This window comes from Rhodofomes roseus, assembly GCF_022264815.1.
Source record: "Rhodofomes roseus strain CIRM-BRFM 1785 chromosome Unknown C8Q71scaffold_6, whole genome shotgun sequence".
Classification (NCBI taxonomy): domain Eukaryota; kingdom Fungi; phylum Basidiomycota; class Agaricomycetes; order Polyporales; family Fomitopsidaceae; genus Rhodofomes; species Rhodofomes roseus.
In genome coordinates, this window is record NW_025952962.1 from 1,712,672 (window position 1) to 1,737,753 (window position 25,082).

General features: G+C 54.9%; 9 protein-coding genes across 9 annotated transcripts; 3 read left to right on the forward strand and 6 right to left on the reverse strand.

Annotated features, from left to right (window-relative positions):
• Positions 1-45: 45 nt before the first annotated feature.
• C8Q71DRAFT_703823 (Pkinase-domain-containing protein) lies at positions 46-3,003 on the reverse strand (the record flags this gene model as incomplete). The annotated part of the gene is made up of 4 exons (XM_047920338.1): positions 46-636; positions 693-1,982; positions 2,017-2,190; positions 2,242-3,003. 4 exons carry the CDS (start codon positions 3,001-3,003, stop codon positions 46-48), a joined length of 2,817 nt encoding a protein of 938 aa, XP_047781316.1.
• A 128-nt stretch (positions 3,004-3,131) lies between these two features.
• Positions 3,132-5,113, forward strand: C8Q71DRAFT_750064 (UDP-3-O-glucosamine N-acyltransferase). The gene is made up of 8 exons (XM_047923236.1): positions 3,132-3,228; positions 3,278-3,396; positions 3,446-3,911; positions 3,966-4,141; positions 4,203-4,486; positions 4,540-4,760; positions 4,817-4,920; positions 4,972-5,113. Exons 1-8 carry the CDS (start codon positions 3,152-3,154, stop codon positions 5,082-5,084), a joined length of 1,560 nt encoding a protein of 519 aa, XP_047781317.1. The 5' UTR covers positions 3,132-3,151; the 3' UTR covers positions 5,085-5,113.
• C8Q71DRAFT_806897 (eukaryotic translation initiation factor 3 subunit 8) lies at positions 5,114-8,145 on the reverse strand (the record flags this gene model as incomplete). Its single annotated transcript, XM_047926001.1, has 6 exons — positions 5,114-5,755; positions 5,809-6,593; positions 6,646-7,158; positions 7,216-7,431; positions 7,532-7,767; positions 7,818-8,145. 6 exons carry the CDS (start codon positions 8,143-8,145, stop codon positions 5,275-5,277), a joined length of 2,559 nt encoding a protein of 852 aa, XP_047781318.1. The 3' UTR covers positions 5,114-5,274.
• Positions 8,146-8,490: 345 nt separating this feature from the next.
• Positions 8,491-9,818, reverse strand: C8Q71DRAFT_750069 (uncharacterized protein). Its single transcript, XM_047923237.1, has 5 exons — positions 9,580-9,818; positions 9,233-9,527; positions 8,908-9,168; positions 8,735-8,858; positions 8,491-8,681 (listed from the first exon to the last, which is right to left on the reverse strand). Exons 1-5 carry the CDS (start codon positions 9,628-9,630, stop codon positions 8,645-8,647), a joined length of 768 nt encoding a protein of 255 aa, XP_047781319.1. The 5' UTR covers positions 9,631-9,818; the 3' UTR covers positions 8,491-8,644.
• Positions 9,764-11,122, reverse strand: C8Q71DRAFT_703718 (Diaminopimelate epimerase-like protein; the record flags this gene model as incomplete). The annotated part of the gene is made up of 4 exons (XM_047920334.1): positions 9,764-10,623; positions 10,680-10,792; positions 10,870-10,970; positions 11,039-11,122. 4 exons carry the CDS (start codon positions 11,120-11,122, stop codon positions 9,764-9,766), a joined length of 1,158 nt encoding a protein of 385 aa, XP_047781320.1.
• On the forward strand, positions 10,984-13,712 carry C8Q71DRAFT_517944 (clasp N terminal-domain-containing protein). The gene is made up of 2 exons (XM_047919095.1): positions 10,984-11,387; positions 11,445-13,712. The coding sequence occupies exons 1-2, from the start codon at positions 11,262-11,264 to the stop codon at positions 13,626-13,628; spliced, it is 2,310 nt and encodes a 769-aa protein (XP_047781321.1). The 5' UTR covers positions 10,984-11,261; the 3' UTR covers positions 13,629-13,712.
• A 189-nt stretch (positions 13,713-13,901) lies between these two features.
• C8Q71DRAFT_703936 (ribosomal protein L34-domain-containing protein) lies at positions 13,902-14,261 on the reverse strand (the record flags this gene model as incomplete). The annotated part of the gene is made up of 1 exon (XM_047920351.1): positions 13,902-14,261. One exon carries the CDS (start codon positions 14,259-14,261, stop codon positions 13,902-13,904), a length of 360 nt encoding a protein of 119 aa, XP_047781322.1.
• Positions 14,262-14,480: 219 nt separating this feature from the next.
• C8Q71DRAFT_750078 (uncharacterized protein) lies at positions 14,481-19,065 on the forward strand. The gene is made up of 10 exons (XM_047923238.1): positions 14,481-15,078; positions 15,256-16,675; positions 16,725-17,198; positions 17,250-17,456; positions 17,515-17,729; positions 17,782-17,890; positions 17,946-18,074; positions 18,128-18,196; positions 18,246-18,302; positions 18,354-19,065. The coding sequence occupies exons 1-10, from the start codon at positions 14,498-14,500 to the stop codon at positions 18,690-18,692; spliced, it is 3,600 nt and encodes a 1,199-aa protein (XP_047781323.1). The 5' UTR covers positions 14,481-14,497; the 3' UTR covers positions 18,693-19,065.
• Positions 19,066-20,238: 1,173 nt separating this feature from the next.
• On the reverse strand, positions 20,239-22,378 carry C8Q71DRAFT_722449 (uncharacterized protein; the record flags this gene model as incomplete). Its single annotated transcript, XM_047921523.1, has 10 exons — positions 20,239-20,260; positions 20,297-20,382; positions 20,613-20,776; positions 20,797-20,858; positions 21,023-21,171; positions 21,420-21,694; positions 21,718-21,819; positions 21,846-22,018; positions 22,065-22,175; positions 22,263-22,378. 10 exons carry the CDS (start codon positions 22,376-22,378, stop codon positions 20,239-20,241), a joined length of 1,260 nt encoding a protein of 419 aa, XP_047781324.1.
• Positions 22,379-25,082: the final 2,704 nt, after the last annotated feature.

The window sequence follows — 25,082 nt, forward strand, 5'->3', positions numbered from 1 at the left end:
ATCCAGAGAGACAATTTACATAGATGCAATAATATAACCTTCAGCTTAGGAGGGCCCGCCGTTGGCGACCTGCGCCACTTGGCGGAGCGACGGCGGGATGTCGTCCTCGTCCGTGGCATCTTGCTCCTGTTCTTCCTGGATCGTGTTCTGATTGCCCTTGTCCAGCAGGTGCGCGAGCCCGACCTCTACGACGGAGAGCCACTGGGCGAGGTCGTCGACGGTGTGCGCCAGCGCGGCGTGCGTCGCCTCGTGGCTTTGCATTAGCCCGCCGAAGTCGAGCGGCTGTAATGGTGGGCCGGTGAGGTCTGCTGGGAGCGGCAGTGTCGGGAAGGATCCGTGTGAGAGTGACAGCGAGCGCGAGTGAGAGCTGGATTGCGTGTAGGAAGTGGATGAGTCTGCGGTGCCGAGACGGCCATCGCTGAAAGACTGGTTCATCTGCGAAGAGAGTGAGCTCAACGAAGTTGTTGATGAGGATGCGGCGGAGTTGGATAGCGGGAGATTGCGCTGGCTTGTATCTGACGGTGGAAAGCTGAAGGGGCTAGGGGAATGGGAAGGCCGAGGAGGGTTGATCATGGACGGTGATGGAGGCAATAAGTCTGGCATGCCGATCTTGTGCTCGGACGTAAGTGTCGGAATCTGTGCAAATAAGCATTTAGTGATCGAACCATGTCAAACGAATGTCGAAAGCAAACCTTCAGCACATCTTTCAACTGTGCACCGTCAGTGATGCTACCACCCCTCCCTTCTCGACTTCGCGCGAACGGCTTTGTAGGAGGGGTAGGCGCCCTGTGCACGCTCTCCATCACCGCTACGGACGCAAGCCGATTCAGGCTTGGTTTCCGCGCAAGGCCACTCCCTTCAGCACTTGACTCAGCATTTGTCGCCGGACTCGTTCCTTCTGCAGTACCCATCGCTGAGCGTGACCGCGTCATGTTCGGCAATGCGGGCAATGAGCCTCCTGGCGAGGCGAGCCGCTTGGGTAAGAGCGCAGTGTCGACGGAGTGGGTCATCTGGTGCGTAGTCGATGAAATGCTATCAATCGTCGAGATGCTCGCGTGGGTGGGGGACCGCCGGCGGTGACCCGATGGCAAGTCGAAGCTGGGGAGCGGAGAGGGCGCACCGCGACCTCCATCGGTCGACGGGCCAGGGACTGCAGGGAAACGGAAGCCAGCCGATGGTGGAGGCGTGCGCTCCTTCCCTGAGGTGGTCTTGAATGGCGAAGGGATGGAGTTTGACACGTTGCTTTCCGATCGCTTTCGACTGAGGGCAGGTCGATCGGATGGACGTTCTGGAGAGGAGGATGATAGAAAAATCGGCGGCGTAGAGACAGAGGGATCTGCAGGGGTGTCGAAGATGGAGTCGTCAGAGAGGTCGGGGATTTCGATATCGGCGAACCCGCGGTTGGAGCGCACTTCCCGGTAATTGGAAGTGGGCTTAAACAACCTCCCCCCATCGAGAGCTGGCGCGCTCGACGGACCAGAAGAGCTCCCGAGAGGGATGCCTGGCCCCAAGGCTGGTAGAGGTTCATCTCCGTCGTCCTTGCGAGAGGCCTGCGCGAGTTTCGACTTCCCGCGGGGAGTCGACGTTCTCGGCGGTGGAAAGTTGAAGTCTGACTGCTTAGCAGTATCCGGAGTCTCCGCGTTCACGTCTATAGGAGCGGGAGGCTTGAATGGACTGCGACCACGAGCAGGAGACAGAGAGCTGAGAAGCGAGTCTGTCTGGGACTGGTCCAGACCAGGTATCCGGAAGGGGTCTGCGGCAGTGCCGGCGCTGTCATCTTCGAAGAGCATGCGTAGGGTTGGCGGCACCTTTGAGGGTGGTGGCCTCACGGTAGGGTAGGAGGAAGAGTCGTCGTCCGCGACGAACAGACTTGTATCTGGATCTGGTTGCCCCACGTCTAATGATGGACGCCCGCGCACGGTGTCAAATTGCCAGTCGTCACGGTCTTCTACGTGAACGTCGGGAAGCGAACTGAGGCACATCTCAGTGGATGATAATACGACGCCTGGGCAGCACATACTCTCTTTGCTCTTCTTGTTCCCATGGCAGTGAGTCCGCAATACTGGCACGCGTCCCGCCGCCCTGCGTCCATGTATCATACCGAAGGATGAGGTCTTTCAGGGGCGTGACCGGGGCTTTGGCTACGGTCTTTATCCATTTCGTCTTGGATAGCTCATCGGCATTGAGACGCTGTCCCACCATTTCAGCAGTGCTCAGTTTGAGCATTGGGATTCCACTTACATCGTTGGGAGACTCCCTCAGGCAATGCGCGACAAACTCTCTCATCTCCTTGCTTCCTTCGCCCTCAGTTAGTCGCGGAGGCTTCATCCGCGGGAGCATCTGGATGAGTTTCGCCTGATCCATCATGTGCGAGTTGGGCGCAGAGCCTTTGACCATCTCGTATATCGCAATTCCCAAGCTCCAAATATCCGCCTTTGTGTCATAGGCAGAACCCTGAGCGACTTCGGGAGCCATCCAGTGGGGCGTCCCGACGAGTGTGTTCCGCTTGCTCGACGCCGTGACCAGGAGGGCAGATACACCGAAATCACAGAGCATAACCTTTCCAGTAGCAGTGACGAGGATGTTAGCGGCCTTGAGGTCACGGTGGATGATGGAGGACTTGTGCAGGTAACTCAAAGCGGCGAGGACTTCGCGGATAATGAGAGAGACGTACTTCTCCTCAACGACGCCGTCCTTGCAGGCCTTCATGAGTGTGCGGACGCTGCCTCCCTGGGCGAACTCCATGACAATCCAGACACGGGGACCATCGAGGAAGCAGCCGTAGTAGTGGGTGATGTTTGGGGCGTCACGGAGCTGTGTGAGAAGGGCGACCTCGCGCTGGATGTCGCCGACGTCGTCGTCCTCGGTGTCGAGGTTGATGATCTTGAGTGCGACGACGTTCCCGGTGGCAATCTCGATGCCCTTGTGAACGGAGCCATAGGCACCCTTGCCGACAGTCTCGAGACGCCTGTAGAGCTGGTGGACGGAGACGGGGGGCGGCATGGCTCGCGGGGAGAGGGGGTGCCCGGCGAGTGGTCGAGGGGCTGTGGTCGTCGGGCATGGGCGAGCGGACGCGGAGGCGGGAGGACGGCGGACAGACGATCGACTGGACGAGCGCCGACACCGCGATCTGGGATCTCGCTCCTTGACCATGGACTTCGACGAGTCATCCCAAAAACTCATCCCCCCAGAGTTCCTCGCCGTCGTCCTCGCCGGCTTCGGAAACGAGTGCGCATCCCAGCACGTCTCATTCTCTGCCCTGCTCACTGGCACACAGGCTCCTCCCGCTCACCGGCAACTATGGCGAAGAGCCCAGCCCAAAGGCTCTCCTGCCCATCGCAAACAAACCTATGCTCGAGTACCCGCTCGTATGGATCGAACAGTCGGGCATCAAAGGCGCGTCACAGCCTCACGATCTACCGCTGTCGCTGACATCCCCTTCTAGACGTGCTCCTCATTTGCCCAACATCGCATCGTGCTGCGCTCTCGAATTATATTCAATCAGATTCCTCCGCGTCCTTCCCTTCGCTCAACATAGATCTCCAGACATTCGAGGAGTCACAGGACCTCAGTGGAGGGACGAGCACGATCCTCAGACATTTCGCCCATCGCATTCAGCAAGACTTCGTCCTTCTGCCTTGTGACTTCGTCCCGCCGCCTTCCCTATCCCTCACCCAGATCTTGAACAAGTTCAGAACTGAGTCTACATATGATGGAGCCATTGCGACAGCATGCTTCTATGAGGGTCGCAAACCGGACAAGGGTAGCAGCGCGGATGAGTGGGGCCCTGCACCGGCACCGACACCGATCGTGTGGGACGAGCGCTCAGAAACGCTCTTGCACATCGACACCCCCGACGACGCAGACAGAAATGGTGAAGGACTGGAGTTGCGGATGAGTTTGCTTTCCAAGTATGCTGATTGGCCCTCACACGGATAGCGTGCTCATCCACTGCTCCTGCACAGGTACCCTCGGGTGAAGCTGTCGGCTACCCTCCTGGACTCTCATGTGTACGCATGTCGGCGTCAAGTGCTGGACGCACTGCTGGAGAAGACCAGCTTCGACTCAATACGAGAGGAGTTCATCCCTTGGTTGTGCAAGCCACAGTACCAACGCACGAAGCTTGAGAAGTATGGCAGAGGTAAACTCCTACGTTTATGCCGTTGTGTCCCTTGACTAATCCCTCCATGTCTCGTTCCCAGTGCTCAATCCCGTCACCAACGCACTGACGCAGGAGCTCGCGCTCAAGCATTCGACGCTCCACAGCAAGGCCCCAGTACACCTCGCGCACGAAGAAGCGTTCCTCCACAGCCCACCCTCAGACGACCAAACCCAAGAGCACACCAAGGCCTTGCTTCTAGACGAGGACGACGAAGAAGCACGGATACCAGCTAGTCTCCGAATGGGTCTAGTCATCCATCGTGCTCAAGCGGGCTACGCTGCGCGTGCAAACAACCTCCACGCCTATCTCGGTCTCAATCGCCATGTAAGTGAAGGTCTATCCCCCCTCTCCTCAATCACCGCTCACGGCGAGGACAGTTTCTGTCGCAGCAGACATACGCACTGCCCAGCGACTCTGAGAGTCGGTCCAAGATCGACCCGAAGTCGACAATCTCTCCCGACTCGATTGTCGGGCATTCCACCCGCGTCGAGGAGCGGACGAGCATCAAGAAGTCCGTCGTCGGCAAGCACTGCGTTATTGGCAAGATGGTGAAGATCGCTGGATGCGTCATCCAGGATCACTGTGTCATCGCCGATGGGTGAGTCCCGTTCTACCATGCGGTATGAGAGTGTACATGAACTTTTTTCGCTGTAGTGCCAAGCTCGACGGCTGCATACTTGGAAAGGGCACGAAAGTCGGCGAAAAGGCTGAGCTGTCGAGATGCGTCACTCAGTGCGGATACGAGGTCGGCGCGGGTGGTGCGTCTCACGTTTTCACGACCATTCACTCGGGCTCATCCATTTTCACAGAAACCGTGCGGAATGAGAAACTCGACATCTCTGACTGGACGGCGGCGCCTGAGTCCAGCGAGGACGACAACCAATCTGAGGAAGAGGGCTCGTCCGAGGAGAGCGATGATTGAGAGCTGGACGCTGAGTGGTCAATCTCGTAGGCATCGAGAGAGAGGAAATATAATGCATGTGTATAGTAGTACTCATACATTGTAATACCAGACAGACATGCTCTTTACAGTCTCGCACTGCATGCAGACAACAAAGCAATAAGCACAATCATAACAAAATCGTATACACACACATAAACACGTCCAGTGATTACCGGTTCCTCTGCGCACCAGTCATCTGGTTGCCGAGCCCTTGCGCGAAACGGGCTCCCCGGCCCCGCCCACCACCACGCGCCCCGCCGCCCCTCCTCTCGCCGCCGCGCCGCCTCTCTGCTGCCTGCTCACCACCCTTTGCGCCCTTCGCGCCGTCTCCACGGTCATTCCAGGTAGCAGCAGGACCGAGCTTGTTATCGAGTGTCTTCTCGTTCTGCTCCACCATGTTGTTGACCTTATCGGCCAGGCTCAGCGCCAACTGCTGAGTGCGCGACAGTTCAATCCGGTGGAAGACGACGACGCCGGCTGCCTGATCAAGAGACGCAGATAGTTCCTCCGACCATATCATCTTCGATACGATGGAAGTGACGGTGCGGAGGGGGAGCGAGAAGGTGCGGGACAGCAGCGACAGTGAAAGCGTCGTGTAGTGTGGCGCATATGTGAAGAGATACGTCCGCAGACCATCCTCCTGTATCCGCCTGCATAGTATGATTAGGTCGGAGCAACAGTCGTGGGGGTGTAATCCACTTACTTCGCGAGCATCTCCTTGACAGAGTTGCACTCCGGCATCAAGCTCCAGATCTTGATGCTCTGGATGAGGTCGCGGCACTTCTCCCACTCGCCGTTCTGTAATGCCTTGCTCGCCTGCATGATGTGGTCACGCGTGCTCTCCGGCGGGCCCGTGAAGATCTGCCTGTCGGCAAAGTCGAGCAATCTCCGGAACGGCTTCGAGATCGCCTTGCGCTTCTGATCCTCGGAATCGATGCTCGCCAGGAGAGGAATCTCGACGAGCATGCTCGACACAAGGAACGCAGCCTCCAGCAGCTCCGTGTTGATGTGCATGTGGAAAGGCAGCTGGCGCTGACGCTCTGCTTTCTCCTGCTCTGGTGAAAGCACCTGGAACCGCTGCTGGTGTACGCCCTGAGCGAGGAGCTCTTTCACCCGTTGTGTCGCACAGATGTCCTGCAGCGTCGCCTGTGCCTCCTTGATCAGGCCGCATCGGAACGCACTGAGACCCAGCTGTACGACAGTACGGTTGTAGAGGATCTGAGTGGCAACGTCGGCAGAGTAGATCGATTCCTGCAGATGCGACATGAGGAGCATGTCGCGAGCAGTGTGGAAGTCGTTGTGGAGGGCGTAGTGGTAGATGTGGCAGAGCATGGCACGGGTACGGAGGAAGGAGTTGCTGGACTTGTAGAGGTGGATAGACAGCGAGTGAATTAGGGACGACGTCTGGCCCTCGACGTCCAGGACGATAGAAGGCTTGATGTCCGAGGCAGCGACAGTAGACTCGAGAGCATGAACGACGGCATCAGGCTAGTCAGAACGTCAGAATCAGGTATTCAGAAGCATATATGCGACGACGGACCTTCGAGTAAATGTGCTCTAACCGCCGCATTATGACGCGACCAAGAGGGTCATCGCTGTTGGTCTTCTCGTAAAGCGCCTGCGATCGGCAGATCGTGCAGTATAGGCCCTTCTCATCTTTGAGTCTGTCAACGTACTCCGTGCCGTGCGGGTCGATGTTCTGCAACGACTTCGTGAACTCGTCGTCGAGACGGTCTACAAAGCTGATGACGCTGCCGCGGATGCGCACGATACCGTCCTTCTCCGTCTCTGGCGTCCGCTCTGCGAGCTCATCGTAGTCCTCTGTGATCTCCTGGATCACGTACTGCGGCTCGCGCATGATGATGCCGATCAGCTGGTCCACTTCGCTCTGTGCATTGACCCAGAGATCGATAGGCACGTGTGTGGCGACAGACGAGTTGTAGTCGAAACGTGCAGAGATGAGGGTCAGAAGGACGCGAATGCGCTGGTATGAGGTTACGGCGACAGCGAGCAACTTCTCGAGAACGCGGATTTGCTCTTGCCTGTCGGTGTTCTGATGGCGAGGATCAGTTGGCTGACTCAATGGACTGCTGAAAGAAAATCTACAAACCTTCTTTCCGCGAGCCTCTTGCACAAGCTGCAGATTCTTGAAGATGCTTTCTGGCGTGAAGGCCATTGCCTTGCCGCCCTTGCCAACAGTGGTGAAGGCGTCATCTTCGGCGCCCTCCTCTTCGCTCTCTGCAGCCCTTCTTGCCCGCGGTCTTGGGGCCGGGGCAGCCTCGGGCGCGACGACTGCGGTGTACTCTCGTTCAAACGCGTCAGGGTCCTGTGAGGAGTCGCGCAGATAACATAGGACAGTAAAACGAAAGCGGGCAAGGCATAGCATGAATTAGCAGAAGACATGGACTATGTACTAACAAACTGACCGTCTGGAAGCGCTTGATGTCCGCTTCGAACTCCTTCGTCACCTTTTTGACTTTTTGCCGCATGCCGTTGAGCGCACGAGCATTGCTCGCATTCATCTTTTTCTTCGCCTCCTTCTCCTTCGCCACCGCAGTGTTCAGAGCACTCTCCAGATTGACCAATTGCCGGATGTAGAACGGCGGGACGGGCTCCGACACATTTTGCTGACGCTGCACCATGCGTACCAGCCTGTCGAATTCTGCTGAGTGTGAGCCGCTGCATCCGTATACAGAGCGATCCGTAACGCACCGTTAGAGATGGCGACCCAATCGTTGATCTTCAGCGCATTGTCCATGGTCTTTCCGCACGCCTCCATCTCCTCCAGCCGCTTGTCCCGTGCGCTCTTCACGACGCGCGTAACATCCTCATCACTCGCGTCGTCGTCGATGTCCGTCCGCAGGAAACGACTCCGCCTCTGCTCTGCCTGTCCCTCTTCCTGACTCACCTCACTCTCCTCCTCGCTGTCGCTCTTCTCCTCATCGGACGAGTCGGAATCACTGCCCGCGGTGCGCAGGAAACGCGACATGGCGGGCTTAGCCGCGGGTGCCTTGGGTGCGCCCTCATCGTCGCTGGACATGAGCTCCTCCTCAGAGGACGACTCGGAGTCGCTGTCGCTGTCGCCTGCTTGTCGGAAGAATCGAGACATGATTTGTGCGTGCTTTTTGGCCTGGGGCGACGAGAGGTGTGTGGCGTCGAGCGCGAGGGCGTGTGCGAGAGCGAGCGGGACGATTACGCGGAGTGCTTGAGATGGGCCAGAAATTTTGAGTTTCGGCTCTTCCCGTCATGGGCGCTAGTGGCCACCGCAAGATCTCCAAATATAGCAGGTGGGCTATTCACCGCCCGCGTCTGTGGCGAATGTGTTCGCTCGCATTGGCTCGCCCGCGCTCCCACACAGCCAATCTGCCTTCGCGGAATGCAAGCATGGGATGCAAGAAGGTATGATTCCACGGTTGTATACATGTACTATATCGATGATATGTATGGTACAGAGTTCTGTGAAGGAGGGGCGGGACGTGTTCATCACATCCGCTTAAACCTAGTCATAAAGAGTCATTCCCGCAGTTGTGGTCGTGTCGTCAGTGGTGAGTCTCACGGTACTTCTCAGCGAGATACCTGCAGAACGGCATCAGTGACTGCACGAAGCGTAGGCATTGGGAGGCACGAACCCTTCGCCTGACCAGAGCGTCAGTAGCCCGACGGAAACGGCAGACACAAGACGCTTATCCCAGCGGGGGCGATCCCACTCCGTGTACGCGTAGTAGCCAATCGCACCCAGAATACCCGCGTTCACTGTGCGGCCGTTGAGAATGACTCGTGTGTGCACAGATGTGCTACTCACCAACACCAACAAGGCCGCCCAGAGTACCAGGCCGCAGGATATGCTCCTTGGCGCAGCGGTAGAGGGCCGCGCCTTCCTTCTTGGCCCTTTCCTCCTCTGCCTGGCCTCGGGGAGTTTGACGGTATTTTTCGGCGGCATAGCCCTCGCCAGTGAGGAGCAAGAGAGTCGCGGCGGCGGCCGAACCGATGGCGCGTGTGTCGCGACGGAGGTAAGGCTTGGTGTACAGAGAGTACCCGGCAAAGGAGATAAGACCAACATTCACTGTTCGATGCAAGGCGATTCCAGTCAGTGGGGCAGACGTGCAAGAGAGCGCACAGTAACGCACCGAGCCCGAGGAGACCACCTGCGACACCGGGGCGCAGGATATATTGCTTGGCGCGCGCATATAGGTAGGAGCCTTCCTCTTCGGCTTCGTCGAAGTATTTTCTAGCCTTGCCCTTCCTACCGTGGGGCCCAGACTTGGGGGCACCGCCCACGACGGGAGGTGGACCCGAGACGGAGGTGGTCGTCTCAGGGTTGGTGCGGAAGTCTGGGGCCACGACGTTGACTTTAATTGCGTCGTCCGCGATGTTGTCCGCCGAGGGCGGCTCGGTGGTGAGGAGAGCAGGGTCAGGGTGGGGCTGGTAGATGAGGTTAGGCTGCTGCCAGGGCGGAGACATGCTGTGAAAATACCTGTTGAGAGGAGGGCGGGGCGTTGTGAGCGGCGACGGATGCGTACGACATGGCTTGCGGGTGCTCGAGTGGGTGGGTCGTCGACAAAAGGAGAATGAACACTGCGCGGTGGATGGCAGACGACCGCGCACGCGACGCTATATACGGCGTGTGGTCATGACATCATGCACAGGACCGTGGTACGTCATAGGCAGTCGCGAAGCAGGAACCCCGCCACCCGCCGGTCTCCTCCCTCGCACACAAACACATGCGCCCCCGTGTACCACGCCCGCCCCCCGACTGCCACGCGCCCCGCCCCGCCCGACGCCCCGCCCGCGACGGCCGTCCCCGTGAAGCCGTCCCCGCCGACACTGACTGGCGAGTGGAACACGGCCGTCTCCCCGAGCGCCGTCCGCCCCGCCGCCACCGCCAGTGCGACGCGCGCACTGACCCCGGACCCCGTCGGCGAGCGGTCTACCTCCTGGTCTGCAAAGAAGCACAGACCGACGCCGCCTTGCGCGCCTTCGTCGTCAGTCACGATGACGCCGTACAAGTACTCCAGCTCCGGCTCGCTGGGGTGCCTGGTCAGCCCCCTCCGGCCCGCCACCAGCCTCTTCACCGTCGCTGTCGCCTCGTCTAGCTCCCGCAGCGAGTGTCCGTGGCCGACAATGCCGTCGAATCCGAGCTCCTTGGCGTCCACGATCGCATAGAATGCCCCGCCGTACGCGACGTCCACGCGCACTTGTGTCCGACCCTTGGCGCGCAGGGCTGCCCAGCGCTCTGCCTCCGGTATGTCGACGACCACGTCTCGCGCGGACGCAAAGCTGGGCACGCTGACGAAGGTCACCGCTCGACTCTCGTCCGAGCGCACCTTGCCGTCCTCGACAAGGGTCGGCACAGTGACGTGCACGACACCGCAGGGTGCGTGCAGTCGTAGCTCCGTTTCACGCCTCTCCGCATCGTACTTCAACTGCTCGCGCAGAGGAAAGATCGACTTGTCCTGCGTGTCAACCAGGAACCGACCCAGGGCAATCGTCGCATGTCCGCACATCGTTGAGTACCCTTCTGTACGCTCAACGTCGTAATCAAGCCCGTAAGCATTCTGTCAAGTATCGACGCACCATTGTGCATGAAGAGTACCCCGATGTCAGCTTGTCCTCTCTCTGTGAGCTCCGTCGCTTGCACCAACAGCGCCCCATACATGTCTGCGTGGCCTCTCGGCTCCCACATCAATCTACGATGGTACAGTCAACACGACTTGATTCCCGACGGAGGCAGCGTGTCGCTGTCTAGTGTTGAACACGCGCGTACTGAGTTCGTAGATGATCCAGATGTTGTTTCGAATAAGCCCTCTTTTGTAACAGTGTATGCCCATGGAGCGTAGGATATCCTGAAACAACAATGCGCGTTGGCTACGTGCGTGCGACGCGCAAGCACTAGTCAGCATAGTGAAAGTTATCAGACGCGAGCTAGTACCAACTTCGCCGGCAGTGTGCATATCCACCGTGTGGATCGCTGTGTTCGTCTCCCCTTGTCCTGATACAAGCCTCTGGTATACGTCCATATTCTTTGTCAAACACAGTCCTAGCTGGAGGATGAGTGAATCTTGGTATTGGCGCGATAAGTATCTCGCTTTCAATCTCTGAGAGTTAGACCCGCCGCGCGCGTCTATTGCGGCTCGCCACAACGCGATCACGTGCAACATGAGGCCACGGTTGGTTCAACATGAGGCTTCAGGACGTGCTTCGGCAGCGACTCAGATACGAACCACAACATCAACGACACCTCACTCAACTATGGCCCCCAAACCACCTCCGAATCTCATAAAGGTACTTGCCAGTCGTTGTCTACCGGCTATGCAAGGCTGACAGTTGTTTGCGGGCCAGTGCCAGACTCCTGCAGCATACGCGCACCAGCTGGAATCCTTGCGCGACGCACTGTCGATTCCCGAGTCCGAAGAGACATGGGATAGGATATTGCATTCGATGCTTACATTTACCTCCCTTGTGAGGGCCAATGCCCCTACATGGGCCCAGGAGACCGTCGTGTCTGTGCGCCCGATATCGCGGTCCCTCAACAACTCTGTCAACTCTGAACGCTCTCGGTTGTCCGGGGCGGCTATCGAGCTCGTCACAACATTGATAACAACCCTCGGCCCGTCTTTCGAGGGCCTTATCCCCCTCTTCCTGCCGACGCTCCTCGGGTTGTGCATCCGCCCGAACAAAGTCTTCCAGTCCCGTGCGCGACAATGCTTGCTCGCCACTATCGATCATTCTCTCTCCCCGTCGCTCTTGCCTTACTTTGCTGAATCGGTGAAGGATAAGTCTGCGTCGCTGCGCCTCATTGCGGCGGAGTGCGTTATGGCCTGCTTGAACAGCCTGAACCCTCCCGATTTGGAGAAGGAGCCGAGGGCGCGGGAGATAGAGATCATCATCAGGTCGACGGCGACGGATGCGAGCGCGGATGTGAGGAAGATTGGGAGGAAGATATTCGAGGCGTACAAGCTTGTGTTGCCGTCGAGGGTGGATAAGTGCGTATGCTGTTGGTTTCTCGGAGTGCTTGTTGACGACCGTGACGCTAGATTCACTCAACCTCTCACGCCGACGATCAGGAAGTACCTAGACATCAAACCGAAACCGATTGCTGCTACACACTCCAACCCTCAGAGTCGCCCACCCTCTGCACAGTCAACTCGCTCCAACGATGGCAAGCTGCCGCCCTTGCAGTTTTCATCTTCCACGTCGTCCTTGAAGCCCACTTCGGGCACATCGTCTACGCAGATTGCACCGTCGAGTCGGGTGCACATACGTTCTGCGTCTTCGTCGGATCTTGTTGGGTCATCAGCCCATTCTACAGCAGCGACCAGGCAGAGACAGATTTCGGGGGCTGGTGCTGCGTCAACACAGCGTTCTGCAGCTGCTAGGACGAACATGCCTCCCCCCGCGATTGTCCCGAACAGGAGCGGCAGGCCAGTTGTCGCCGCAGACGAGAAGGGCAAGAGCCGTCCACAACGAGCCAACACGGACCCCAGCGAGGACAGACTTTTCCAGTCCACACCGGCGGAGGCACCGTCGCGTTCTGCCAGCTCAACGACGGCGAGTCGACCCGATCCTGGTCCGCTGCGACCGCAAGGCGGGACGTCTGGCCCGCGGAGAGCGGCACCCGTGAGCCGTGAGGATGCCCTGCAGGACCAGGCCGGGCGCGGGAGGACAGGGCCTATCCGTCCTGCTACGAGTATGGCGGCGATGCCTCCTTCGAGACCGGACGCGGCGGACAGACCTCAGCGCGTCGTTGGCGGGGCGCGGCGGGTGCCACGCATGCCCCCGCCAGAAACACAACCGACGGCGTCGTCAGATGCGAAACATGGAGCCGATGTTGCTGAACGCACGGCACCGACACCACTCGGGCCTGTGAAGACTTCTCATGGGGCGGACGCACGCGGCGGCGCTGCGGCCAAGGCTGTCGCTCAGAAGAGCAAGCTGACCAAGCCTGCTGTGACGAAGGCGAACGAGAGGGCGAAACCGATCCCGAAGACGGAGTCCACGCACCGCGCAGGCACGTCTCATGGGAGTACGACTCAGAAGGGGCGCAGCGACAAGTTCGTACCAGCCAAACGCGGAGGGCACTCGCGCTCTGTTTCCCGGGACAAGACGGCTGGGGAAAGCAAGGAAAACGTGCATGAACGCGGGAAGGAAGTGCCCGAGAGCGCAGCTCAGCCGGCAGAGATACCCTTACCACCTAGTCCACGGCAGAACGCGACGGTGCCGCCGTCCGAGGTGCCTCTGCCTCCAAGTCCGCAGCAGGCCCAGTGCCGTCCTGTCGTGCCCAAGGTCGAGATTTCGAACGATCCGGCGACGCCAGACCGCCCGCGTAGTGCCCCTGAGCGTGTCGGCACCGTCGCGCAAACGCCTATATCTGCCCTCGTCGCTGACATTGAGCGCGGATTTCTGTTTACACCTGGAGACCCGCTCTCTCCTGCTCAGGGTTATGCCGAGCAGAAGAGTAGCGTGCCTGTGCTTCCTCCTCTGCGAGCCCTTAGGACTAGCAGACTATCTGATATCACGGAATGAAAACACCATCTTGTTTTCGATTATAGCGATGCATAGCAGAGGGTGTATGGCAGTGCGTATTGGTTGTAACCAGGGTGCTCGACTGGCACCTATTTCTGGCAGGGATGATTGCGGTATGTAGAGACTCCCCATGTATACTCTGCTGCGACGCCATTTTGTATGAAGGGTCAAGAACTGTCTGAAGATGTCCATACCTCAGTGGGTGGCAGATGTGAGCGTGCAAAAGGCGCACCTATGGGCCCCCAGATCAACGCCCGGCCTGAGCTCCTGACATCAATGGGTGAGGTACATGCGCCCCTTTGCTCTGCGCCGGACCAGGATCTTCCGGCCGTGCAAGCTCTTCTTGCGGGCGAGGAAACCGTGCTTGCGTTTTCTCTTCCGCTGCGATGGCTGGTACTCTGTTCCTCGCGAGCCGAACCGGACTTGCTGCAGGGCGTGGAGGACGGGAGAGGGAGCGGATAGGGTCGGGGCGAGCTGCAGGCGGGCGAGTGTCCGACTGGTGTTGAGCAGGCTGGGTACGGAGCGTGGCAGGACCGCGGTGAGAATGGGGCGGACGGCTGGCTGCGAGGGAAGGGAAGGGAGTGCTGGCGGGCGGGCGAGCAGGCGGGCGAGCTGGAAGGGAATGCGAGGCATGGCCGCGAGCGGGCTGTGGCGGACCGCGGGGACACGACGGGTGCAAGCAGTGCGAGGCCGAGCAGGACAGCGAGCAGCGGGTGGCAGGCGGCGGCGGGCGACGCGGGAGGGCCCTGGCACCGCGACCCCGGGGACCGTGTCGGGCGATCGTCGCATGGAGGCTTAGCGCAAGCAGTCGACGCCCGCGACGCGCATCTGCAGCTCAACGCGACGACCGCGGTCCCTCCCCCCGCCCAATGTCCATACCCACCCCAGGCAAGGGCCGCTTCTCTGGCATCCCTACGCCAGGCAAGAGCGCCATCCCCACCCCAGGCAGGTTCCGTTCTGCATCAACCACCCAGCAGCAACCGCAGCCCCAAGAAGACGAATACATCTCAAGAGCCTTCGCAGACGCGATCAAAGCCAACGACCCTGCTCAGCACCGCTCCAGTCGCGCGAGCGACGCTTCAGTCGCGTCTCTGTCCGTGTCCTCCGCGTCCCAGTCCTCCTTGAGCGGCCGTCAGTCCGCAAATGGCAGGTCGCCTTCCGTAGCCTCTTCCTCCTCCGCTGTGAGCCCCGTACCTCCTCGCACTCCCGCGCCAGCCTCGAGGGGCTCAGTGCCACGCCCCGCCAGTCGCCAGTCCGATGTGTTCGCACGCAGCTCCAGCCGCGCAGGCAGGACATTCGAGGAGGGCGACAATGTCCGTATCGAGTCTCTGGGATTCGAAGGCACACTGCGATATCTGGGCGAAATCGACGGCAAGCCTGGTCACTGGGCTGGTGTTGAGTTGAGCGGAGGCTTCGTCGGCAAAGGAAAGAATAACGGAATTGTGAACGGGTGAGCACCTTCGCTATTTATCTGCAACTCCCTGTAATCGCCGTGCTGCCGAACCCTCTACCTCTCAACCGTCATCGTGCTGATACGGTGCCATTCCCCTCATATTTTATGTTGTATCGTCCGTGCACTGCTCGATCGCGTACAGAATGGCTGATGCGTGCATGCACTATCGAACAGGAAACAGTACTTCGTCTGTCCCCCCAATTGCGGCGTCTTTGTCGCAAGCACCAAACTATCCGCCCCCACCGTAGGCTATGGATCATCACGGCCGTCATCCGTAGCATCCTCACGTAGCGGGCGCGTCACCCCGTCTGTCTCGCAGTCCGGCAGGATCACTCCATCCGCGTCCGGCACCCTCGCCAACGGTCGCAGGACCCCCTCACACTCTTTCGGCGGTGGGCGCGTCACTCCATCTTTGGGCAACGGTCGAGTAACGCCGTCCGCATCGGTAGGACGCAGGACGCCTGGCATCCCTGGTCCTACAGGTAAGGGTCGAGCCTCCTTGTCACAGAGTGCAATGGATACGACCACTCCGGTACGACCTGGCGCGAAGTCGGCTACGGGGATCATTACTCCCGGATCGCGCGCATCGAAGTACGTCGGCGTGACCGCGCAGCAACTCGATTCACGCAGCTCAGGTCCCGGCAGCCCTTCTGCCAAATCATTTGGAAACAACAGCCCGACAAGGATTGGCGGTTTCGCCTCGACACATTTATCATCCCCTACGCACCCTTCATCCCCCTTCAATACCCCCAAAGCGCCTGGAAGTGGTCGTCCTTCGGGGATCGGGATGGGTATCCCATCGACCTCGACGACCCCCTCAAAGTCTCGACCTTCCTTGAACACGCCTCGTCCCCGTATACCCAGTGCCATCGCTATGCCGCCTCCGGCATCTCCCTCGTCTGCAGCGCGTTCAGTCTCCTTGAACGACGCAGGAGGTGGGGCTGATTCTGGTTCACTAATGGATCTGCAAAAGAATCAGAGGAACATTGAGGAGAGGATGGCAGACATCATGGGTACTCGTATGGCTTCTCCTTCCCGTCCCACCTCTTCGACGTCCGTGCGCTCGAGCTCAGCAGGTGACTTCCAGCTTCGTCTCGATCAGATGCAGGCGAGGATGGATGCGCTGGAGTATGAGAACCAGCAGTTGCGCACGAATGCAGAGTCTTCCGCGGACAATTCCAAGCGTCTCGAGGTACTCCTGGTTGATCAGAAGCAGACGGGGAGTAAGATTGCGGAGCTCGAGTCGCTGGTCAGGACCACCGAACGCACCGTCAGCGAACGAGATTCGACGATCGAAGCTCTGGAGCGTGCTGCGCAGCAAGTGTCTCTGGATATCGACAAAACGAAGAATGATGCCGAAGCGCGAGTGCGGGATATCCAGTCCAAGCTCGACGATAGGGATGCATTGGTCACGAACCTGAAGGAGGCTCTCCAGACGAAGGAGGGCCTTCAGAGCGAGAACGATGCTGTCTTGCGTGCCAAAGACGCCGAGATCGGCCTGCTGGAGGCTCGGGTACAGAAGGCGTACAACGACCTCGAGGACGAGCGCCGGGAGCTTGGAGGCCAGGTCGACGAGTTGCGGAGGGCCGGACAGGTTCGTCTTTGCGCGAGGCTTGTGATGCTGTCTCACATAGTCTACTCAGGAAACCATCGCCCTGTACGAAGAGCGTCTGAGTGCGGCAGACACTCGGCGGTACGAGCTCGAAGACTTGGTTGCCAATCTGGAGGAGCAGCTTCGTACACAGGTGCAGCCTCTGTCACCACTGACGGCGCAGCGTCAAGCAGCGTCTGCCGCGGAGATCGACAACGAGAGCCTCCGCGAGCAAGTGCAGCATCTCCAAAAGAGAATCACCATGCTCGAAGACCAACTCGAGGAGGCGCATTCGACGTTCGATCGTGAAGAGGCTGCAGTGCGCGAGAGAGTGAAGCGCTACAAGGAGAGGGAGGAGAACATGCGTAAGGAGTTGGCCGAAAGCAAGAAACAGGTGGATCAGGTCAACAAGTCAGAGGAAAGCGCTAGACACCGGGTGGAAGAGATGGTGGAGGCATTAAGGGAGAACACAGTCGCCCTCGAGAATGCCCGTGCTGAAATCGAAGTTCTCAGGAATGAGATTGCGGTATGTCGTCGTCTATACTTTTGCGGTCTCAGTACTGAATCTGTTGCGTAGGACCTCGAGGGTCTCACAGCGAGCAATTCGTCAGAGAAGGTGGCTGAGATCGCACAACGAACCAGCCAGGAGCGCGCTCGTCTCACCGAGGAGATTACGTCCCTCCGACAAAAGCTCACTGAATTGCAAAGCCAGCCTCAGCAGTCTGATGGCGACTCCGGGGAACTATACGAGCAGAATCGCGCACTCAAATCCACTATCGACCTCGTAGGTCCACGTCCATATTCCATTCACGAGCGAAGTCTCATATCTGCCACCATGTCAGTTGCAGTCGGAATGCGATCAACGGGATGCAGAACTTGCCAGCAAACATCAGGCTATCACCGATCTCGAGTCGTTGGTGGAGGAGCGGACCGCAGAGCTGGACAGCGTTCGCAAGAAGGTTGGTCGCGATACCACTGTGAACGGAGGAGATTCGGGTAAGGTCACACCGTCCAAGCACGACCTCACGAACGCTAGGGAAGAGATCACTGGCCTGAAGTGCGCTTAGCTGTCTTCTTTGTCAGCTACACGACTGAACATTTCGCCCCAGACATATCGTCCAGGAGCTGCAGAAAGAAATTTCTGCAGCAGCCCAGAGGAACAAGGTTCTTGAGTCTGAGAATAAACTCCTGTTGACCGAAACCGAGCAACTCCGCCAGGTAGAGCATTTCACCTGTGTCTACGCACTGGCACTGACAATCTTGTTCATCTCAGGATCTCAAGGTGCTCGAAGAGAGTGTGGAGCAGAGCATCATGCGAGAGGAACAGGCTCTGATATCTGGGATTGATGTCTCGACAGCATCTGGCTCCACCGATGTTGCAGCATTACAACGGAAGTACGACGTACGTGTCTCTGTACTTCACCGCAGTCAATTTAGAAACAGCTCGTCACATAGGCTGAGCTAGAGCAGCTGCGCAAGAAGCTGGCAGAAGCTGAAATGAAGAGTGCCCGAACTATACACGATGTATGTCGTTGTCGTACAGGTGCGAACAACGGCTGACGGTGCATTACAGCTCAACAAAGAGATTGGCGAATTGGAGACGCTTGTGGAATCGAAGATTTACCGCGAGGTATGGTTGTGCTCGACTGAACAATCTCCCATCTGAGCCCCGCCCGTACAGGACGAATTTGAACGGGAACTGGAGCGCCTCCGAGATAAAGTCGCGCGGTCACAGAAGAAGTCGTCCAAGAATTCCACAGAGCCGCCTGCGCAAAACTCCCCAGGGCCAGGTGAAGGCAAAGTGGTCAACGCCAACTCGGTTCAGTACTCTCAAGACGTCTGTGAAATCTGCGAACGCCCAGGTCACGACATTTTCTCCTGTGATCTTCTCAAAGATGGTATGCCTTCGGGAGGCTCTGTAACATCCAGCGCAAGCGCCTCCGAAGAGCTGTTCTGCGAAGACTGTGAAGGCAGGGGTCACGTCGCTGAAAATTGTCCACATTCATTGGACGTCTTCTAAATCCATTCAGTTCGTCATTCACCCTTTTGATGTTTGTGAAATGGCCACCTCACTTGTACAAGTCAATCAGCATATTGCTCTGACTCCTACCACCTATCAATGATTACTTGCCTGTTCCCTCAATTGTTGCATTGTTTTCACATTTATACCCCATTCTACCTGCATGAAGACATCATCACTTGCTTGATTACTTTCATGTGAACTTAGCATTACTGTAATTCCTAGTAGCAGAAAAGGCTAACAAAGGTATATGAAGTATGATAATGATCAGACCATTCTTCATGAGGTATTACTGTACTGTATCGGGCCGGGATCTCGGTCACCTAAGCTTCGCAAAGGCCGCTCTCACTCATAGACATATACCATATTTTGAGGTGCAGTATGTAGCTAGGGCATCACGAGCATCGATTCATAAAGCCAGAAAATTTGTAGCTACAGATGCACAAGCGTGATGAATATTTTCGTGCAAGGGGTACAGAATTGGAGTCCGACGACCTACTCGGCCACGCGATCAGGCTAAGCACCTGTTAGGGATAGAGGCTTGATAGCCTCAGAGTGCACAGAAACTCATTAGAAGTGTTTACTTACTGAGTGGCTGCATCAGTGAAGGTTTGTTATGTGCTTATCTTACTCTCCTTATCTTTCCTTTATTCCACTCAATGGACATCAATGTAGCGCTTTCATTGTTTTATTACCGAGGTAGTGATTACCGATGTTTTGATGCTTTAGAAGTGCTTGTTACTCAGGCTGTATCTACTAAACGGACTATTACCAAGTTTCTAGTGTGTTCTTACTCATTATGACCAGATGCTTTCAGTACTGATACAAGAGCTATTGTATGCTCGGTAAACGGTGGTTATTACTGATTAATTACCGAGTTATAATGGTTTTGTATCGGCATAGAAAGGAATGGCTGTGCTATCCTTAGGCTGTACACCGAAAATGCAGACTCTTGCATGCCTCGGTAATGCCTCGGGAATCACAGTCCTGAAACAGTGGCTGTACTGTGGCTGTACTAGGATGACTCGGTAACTTGCCTCATTGGAAACAATGAAGTGTAAGGCTATGATCCTATTGTTCTCCTAGAATGGCCTCTGAAGCAGTGTAAATGAGTCAAGGACATGTACTATACACTTCTACGACACTCCTTGATTTTCTATATACTTCCATGTAGCTCCATTGGCTGTGTCCTCGGTAATGGCATAAAAGGCCATTCCTGAGCACGGTCAAGGAAATCTATCATCCAATCCACCATCTACTCTTCACCGAAACACACCCTGTGTGCCACTCAAAGTCTTACTTTGTCCCGAGTGCTAAGTTAGCCATACTAGCCACTCAACCACTCTCGCCGAGTTCTTACCGACGCGCTCTAAGACCTGCGACAGTGAAACCTTACTTAGTACAGTCCTCGCGCTACTAGTAAGGTTTAAGTAACTCATTGACTGGCTTCACAAGTTGTGTTCAGTAAGAGAAGGTGCTTAGTCATCATCTACTTCTGTAAACTTGTTACCAACATCAATAGATCTCTGTATCAACTAGTTCCATACTAGCACGTCTCAGTGGCATTACTATAATTAAAGTGGTTAGCCTAACCAGCAACTCACTTGACACTAAAGCAAGCCTTATAGCCATTAGCTGGCTGAGGATTAATTGCCTTAGTGAGCCCCTCTTGAAGCACAGCCTCGCGCTGCTACATTAGGGTTTTGTAACTTGCCATCGTCACTGTGCAGTCAAAGCTAGCTGTTCAGACTTCCATTCAACTTCTGTTGTGTGACTTCAAAACCAAAAAAAGCCCATTCCTTCGGAATCAACCTCTGGATACTAATCCTCTGTATTCAGACTTCATCCTCTATTCTAAAAAGCTCTAAACCTCGGCAATAATCCCCATTCATTGCCGACTCAAATCCATTCTTAGCTTACTCTTCCCAGTTGAAGAGCAGTACTGCATACTTGTATAGCAGCACTGACTAAAGTCCCACCCTCTTTTGTATTCGTTGTGGATCTGGTATCCTCATTACAGCTCAACTTTGCACTGTCTCGGTAATTGCATTGCCAAAGATTACCGAGGGTTTTACCGGTTGTTACTGCTTTGTATAGGCAATACAAATCTCTATTACCGAGGTTACTATTCCTATTGACTCGGCAATAAACTCGGTAACTAGCTGTCTATAAACAACAACAGAAATATAACAGTTGCACATGTTGCATGCTCCTCATTTCCGTGTTCCTTCAGTCTTTGTTTAGGCAATGTAGCTGTTTTGAGGTATTGCGAGCAAAACATCAGTCGAGATGCAGGAGGCTGAGGGCGTGCGGATGCAATGTGGACTCACAGAAGCTCAGAGAACGAGCTCAAGGGGCGATTGTGGGCACGTGACACATGCCAAATTGGGGTATCATCTCTCGCAATTGCCGTCCTGGAGCGAATATCTGTTGCCCAGGCTTGAAACTTGGTATACGTAAGGCCAACAGGACTAGGTAGCTATAATAATAACATGCATTTGGTCCTACGCCATGAGCTTGCCATATGGGACTCAAGTGACCGAGTGCATAGAGTGGCTGAGATTGTGACCAGCACCAGTATTATAGGAAACCATTTCTTCTGCAATGTACATACCAATGTAATTGACTGTCTCAAAACTTCTCTATTCAGTGCATGACATCTACTTCTTGTTCTTACAAACATCCACAGTGGCCAAGAAGTGTTGGAAGATGGGAACAACTGTGTACTATATTCTGCAGATGCTGATTAATCAAGAAACCGCCAACCTCTACATGATGAGACCCAGTGTGTGCAGCACTACACTTTGACAGCCCTTGCTTCTTGGCTTCTTGTAGAATGCACTGCAACCTCTGGATATTGGACGGCTGATTGAATTCAACAAAGTCAGGCCATGAGCTGTCTTTGAGCCACAGGGACCCCTGGCAATGTGCCAAGGCACTTGGCATGATATGCCCCATCTTTCCATTAGAAGCAGTGGCTAGTCTCTTATTAGTGGTGCATGCTATCCAGGACACTGACACTCACTATGATGACCAATGAGGAACTGGTAAACCATGCACTGCCACTCTTGTGACATCTTTGTTTCAAGCTTGTTGAGCTCTTCAGGTGGGGGAATCCTCAGCAATCCTGCTCATTGGTGGCAAAGAGCTGACCGAAGTCTGCCCTCTGCTGTGCTACTCTCGCATGCAAAACGGACTGTGGCTTCTTTCCCAACCAATTAGTGGCCCACCTCTCCCAGTCAGACCAGAGGTTCATTGAGTTCCAGTTAGGGTCACTGACCGCATCTGAGAAGTTAGATGGTGCACCTATGGCATTGCAATCCACACTGTGTATCATCAACATGTGGCCAAAGGATGAAAGGGGAGACTGACAGGCCCCCAACTAGTCCTTTATCCATTGTGTTGGCTGCAAACAGGAAGCAGATGTGGACTCCATTTTCATGCCACATCTTCTTGGCAAATGTCTCACACTTCACTTTGAGACTGTGACTCAAGGTCCTAGTTCACGGCAGCCTTATATTCAAACAGGCATCCACCAAGAGGCCACCACCAGATAGGCGGATCACTCACCAAAAACGAGACAGGGGCAGATCCACATTGCTGGCGTTGATGTCCGCATTGACTGAGCACTGCAGTGAGCCCAATGAGTGTACTTTTACGTTCCTAACGGTACACCCGGGCTGCATATTCCCCGTTGTCAACGGAAACCCGACGCCGGCCGGAGAAATGTGTCCGGAGGTTGCAAACCCACCGGCCGGCACCTGAGGTGCCCATTGTTAGCAGACTGGCCGGTCTTGTTTTGAACGGACCGGCCGGCAATAGGGCAAATCAACAAGTGTTACTGAACAATGGTCCGGATTTTAATCTATGGTTGTAAATGGACCGGCCAGAGATCAGGCACCTACATTTATAACAGACCGGCCGGGACTCATATACCCACATTAATAACAGACCGGCCGGAGCTCATATACCCACATCATGGATGCACCGGCCGGAGCTCATACATTCACATTATCAATGCACCACCCAGAGCTCATATTCCTTGACTTATAATGCACCGGCCGGAGTTCATGTACCTACATTTATAACATACCGGCCGGAGGTCATATACCTGCATTGCAAAAGGACCGGCCGGTCATAGTCTACCTACACCAAAAACAGACCGGCCAGGCATGACATACTTACACTACACATGGGCCGGACAGTCATAACAAACCTACATTAGAAATGAACCGGCCGGTCATATGGAATCTGAATGATAATTGTGCCAAACATCCCAGAACACATTGTCAAAGATGCACTGAGGTTTCTGGACCATCAACACACTGGACCTAGGTTTTTTGGGCTTGGAATACATTGACAAGCATTCCCTTACATGCTCCCAATTTTATCAGGTACATACAAACCATGCCCATGCTTCAAAGCACCATAAATGAGCTTTTCTAGCCTGGAAACAGACCAGATCCAGGTTTTCCAGGCTGGAATTGCTTCAAAGGCTATTCTTGCACATGTGTTTAGCTCCCTAAATCATATTTACAACAGGTCTGAGCATTCTGCACAAGGTCCGAGTGTTTTGCACAATCGCCGAGATTCCACAAAGTCCCGGCGCCGGGGGTGCACCAAGTTGCGGCGCCGCAAGTGCTCCAAGTTGCGGCGCCGCAGGTGCACCAAGCCTCGGCGCCGCACCGTCTCGTTAAGCGCCGAGAAACATCGCTCGGCGCCGCAACTTGGTACTACCTCGGCGCCGAGTTGTGCTAAACCTGAGGAATAATGGTGTTTCTAACAATGATCACAAAAAGATTACTGATGTTTGTTACACCAATGACCTTTTTTAGCTCATCTTATAGGGAATGTTAGGTTCATTAGGAAATCTCCTAATGACACTACAAAGGTTTGTATGTGGTTACTTATAAAAAGTGATGTTTGTGTCTCATTGTGTAGGGAATGGTCTGTTGATAAGTAAATCTTCTATTGACACTTCAAGGATTTCCAATGGTCAGGCCGGTACAGCTGCTTTTCCTGTTCCGGCTGGTAAGTAAACTCACTAATGACACTACAGTGTGTTGTATTTAATTAGTACATAATGAAATTAAGACAAAGGAACACTGTAGGAACAAGAGGTTGATTATCACAAAAGAATACATCATAGTTACAACCCTGCATCAAGGTTGAACTGTCTAGCATTTACAGAAAAGTCAGTGAGTTCCAAATGTAGGCTGTAGCAGAGCAATGTACCTAGGACCACATGTGTTAATTCTATAGAATGTCTCATATTCATCTGGGATTGGTTTCTACATACAGATATATATGTAGGGTGTGGCCATCATGATCATAGCAGAATGTATGAGGATAAATGAAACATGTATCAGCAACCCATCCATACATGACTTGATGAATGTACTTGTTCATCTGGACACATGTTGGCACAAAAGTTGTACATAAAGGCAACAACTTATCACTTCAGAGACATATCACTAATTGTGCATGTCCCTGCTCCCTTCTTACTCTCCTCACCATGGCAGTATTCTTTGCCCACATTAGGTTAGTGGCTATAATGTATGTTCATACAGCCAGCAATACAGCCAGCAGCACATATGCCAAATCTCATAGCTTAATCTTCCAAGCTGTAAGTGCTACCAACTTTAGTGTGGGCGCTAGATCAGCCAGAAGTTGTCATAGTACTACACATTTGTAATGTAGTGTTCTGTCTACTGTACAATAACAACAGCATGAGATGTACACATCCTTGTAGTCTCATCATAATAGTTGCTTATCAACCTAATGTTCCCGACAAGATGAGATACAAATATGTGTAGTGCTATCAATAAGCTTACTTACTGGCTGAACAAGAAAAGCTGCTGTACTGGCCTAAGCATTGAAAATCCTTGAAGTGTCAATAGAAGATTTACTTATAAATAGACTATTCCCTACACAATGAAATATAAACCTCACTTTTTATAAGTAACCACATACAAACCCTTGTAATGTCATTAGAAGATTTACTAATGAACCTAACATTTCCTATAAGATGAGCTACAAATGTACAAATTGAATACAATATACTGTAGTGTCATCAGTAAGTTTACTTACCAGCCAGACAAGAAAAGCAGCTGTACCGGCCTGACCATTGGAAATCCTTGAAGTGTCAATAGAAGATTTACTTATCAACAGACCATTCCCTACACAATGAGACACAAACATCACTTTTTATAAGTAACCACATACAAACCTTTGTAGTGTCATTAGGAGATTTCCTAATGAACCTAACATTCCCTATAAGATGAGCTACAAAAGGTCATTGGTGTAACAAACATCAGTAATCTTTTTGTGATCATTGTTAGAAACACCATTATTCCTCAGGTTTAGCACAACTCGGCGCCGAGGTAGTAC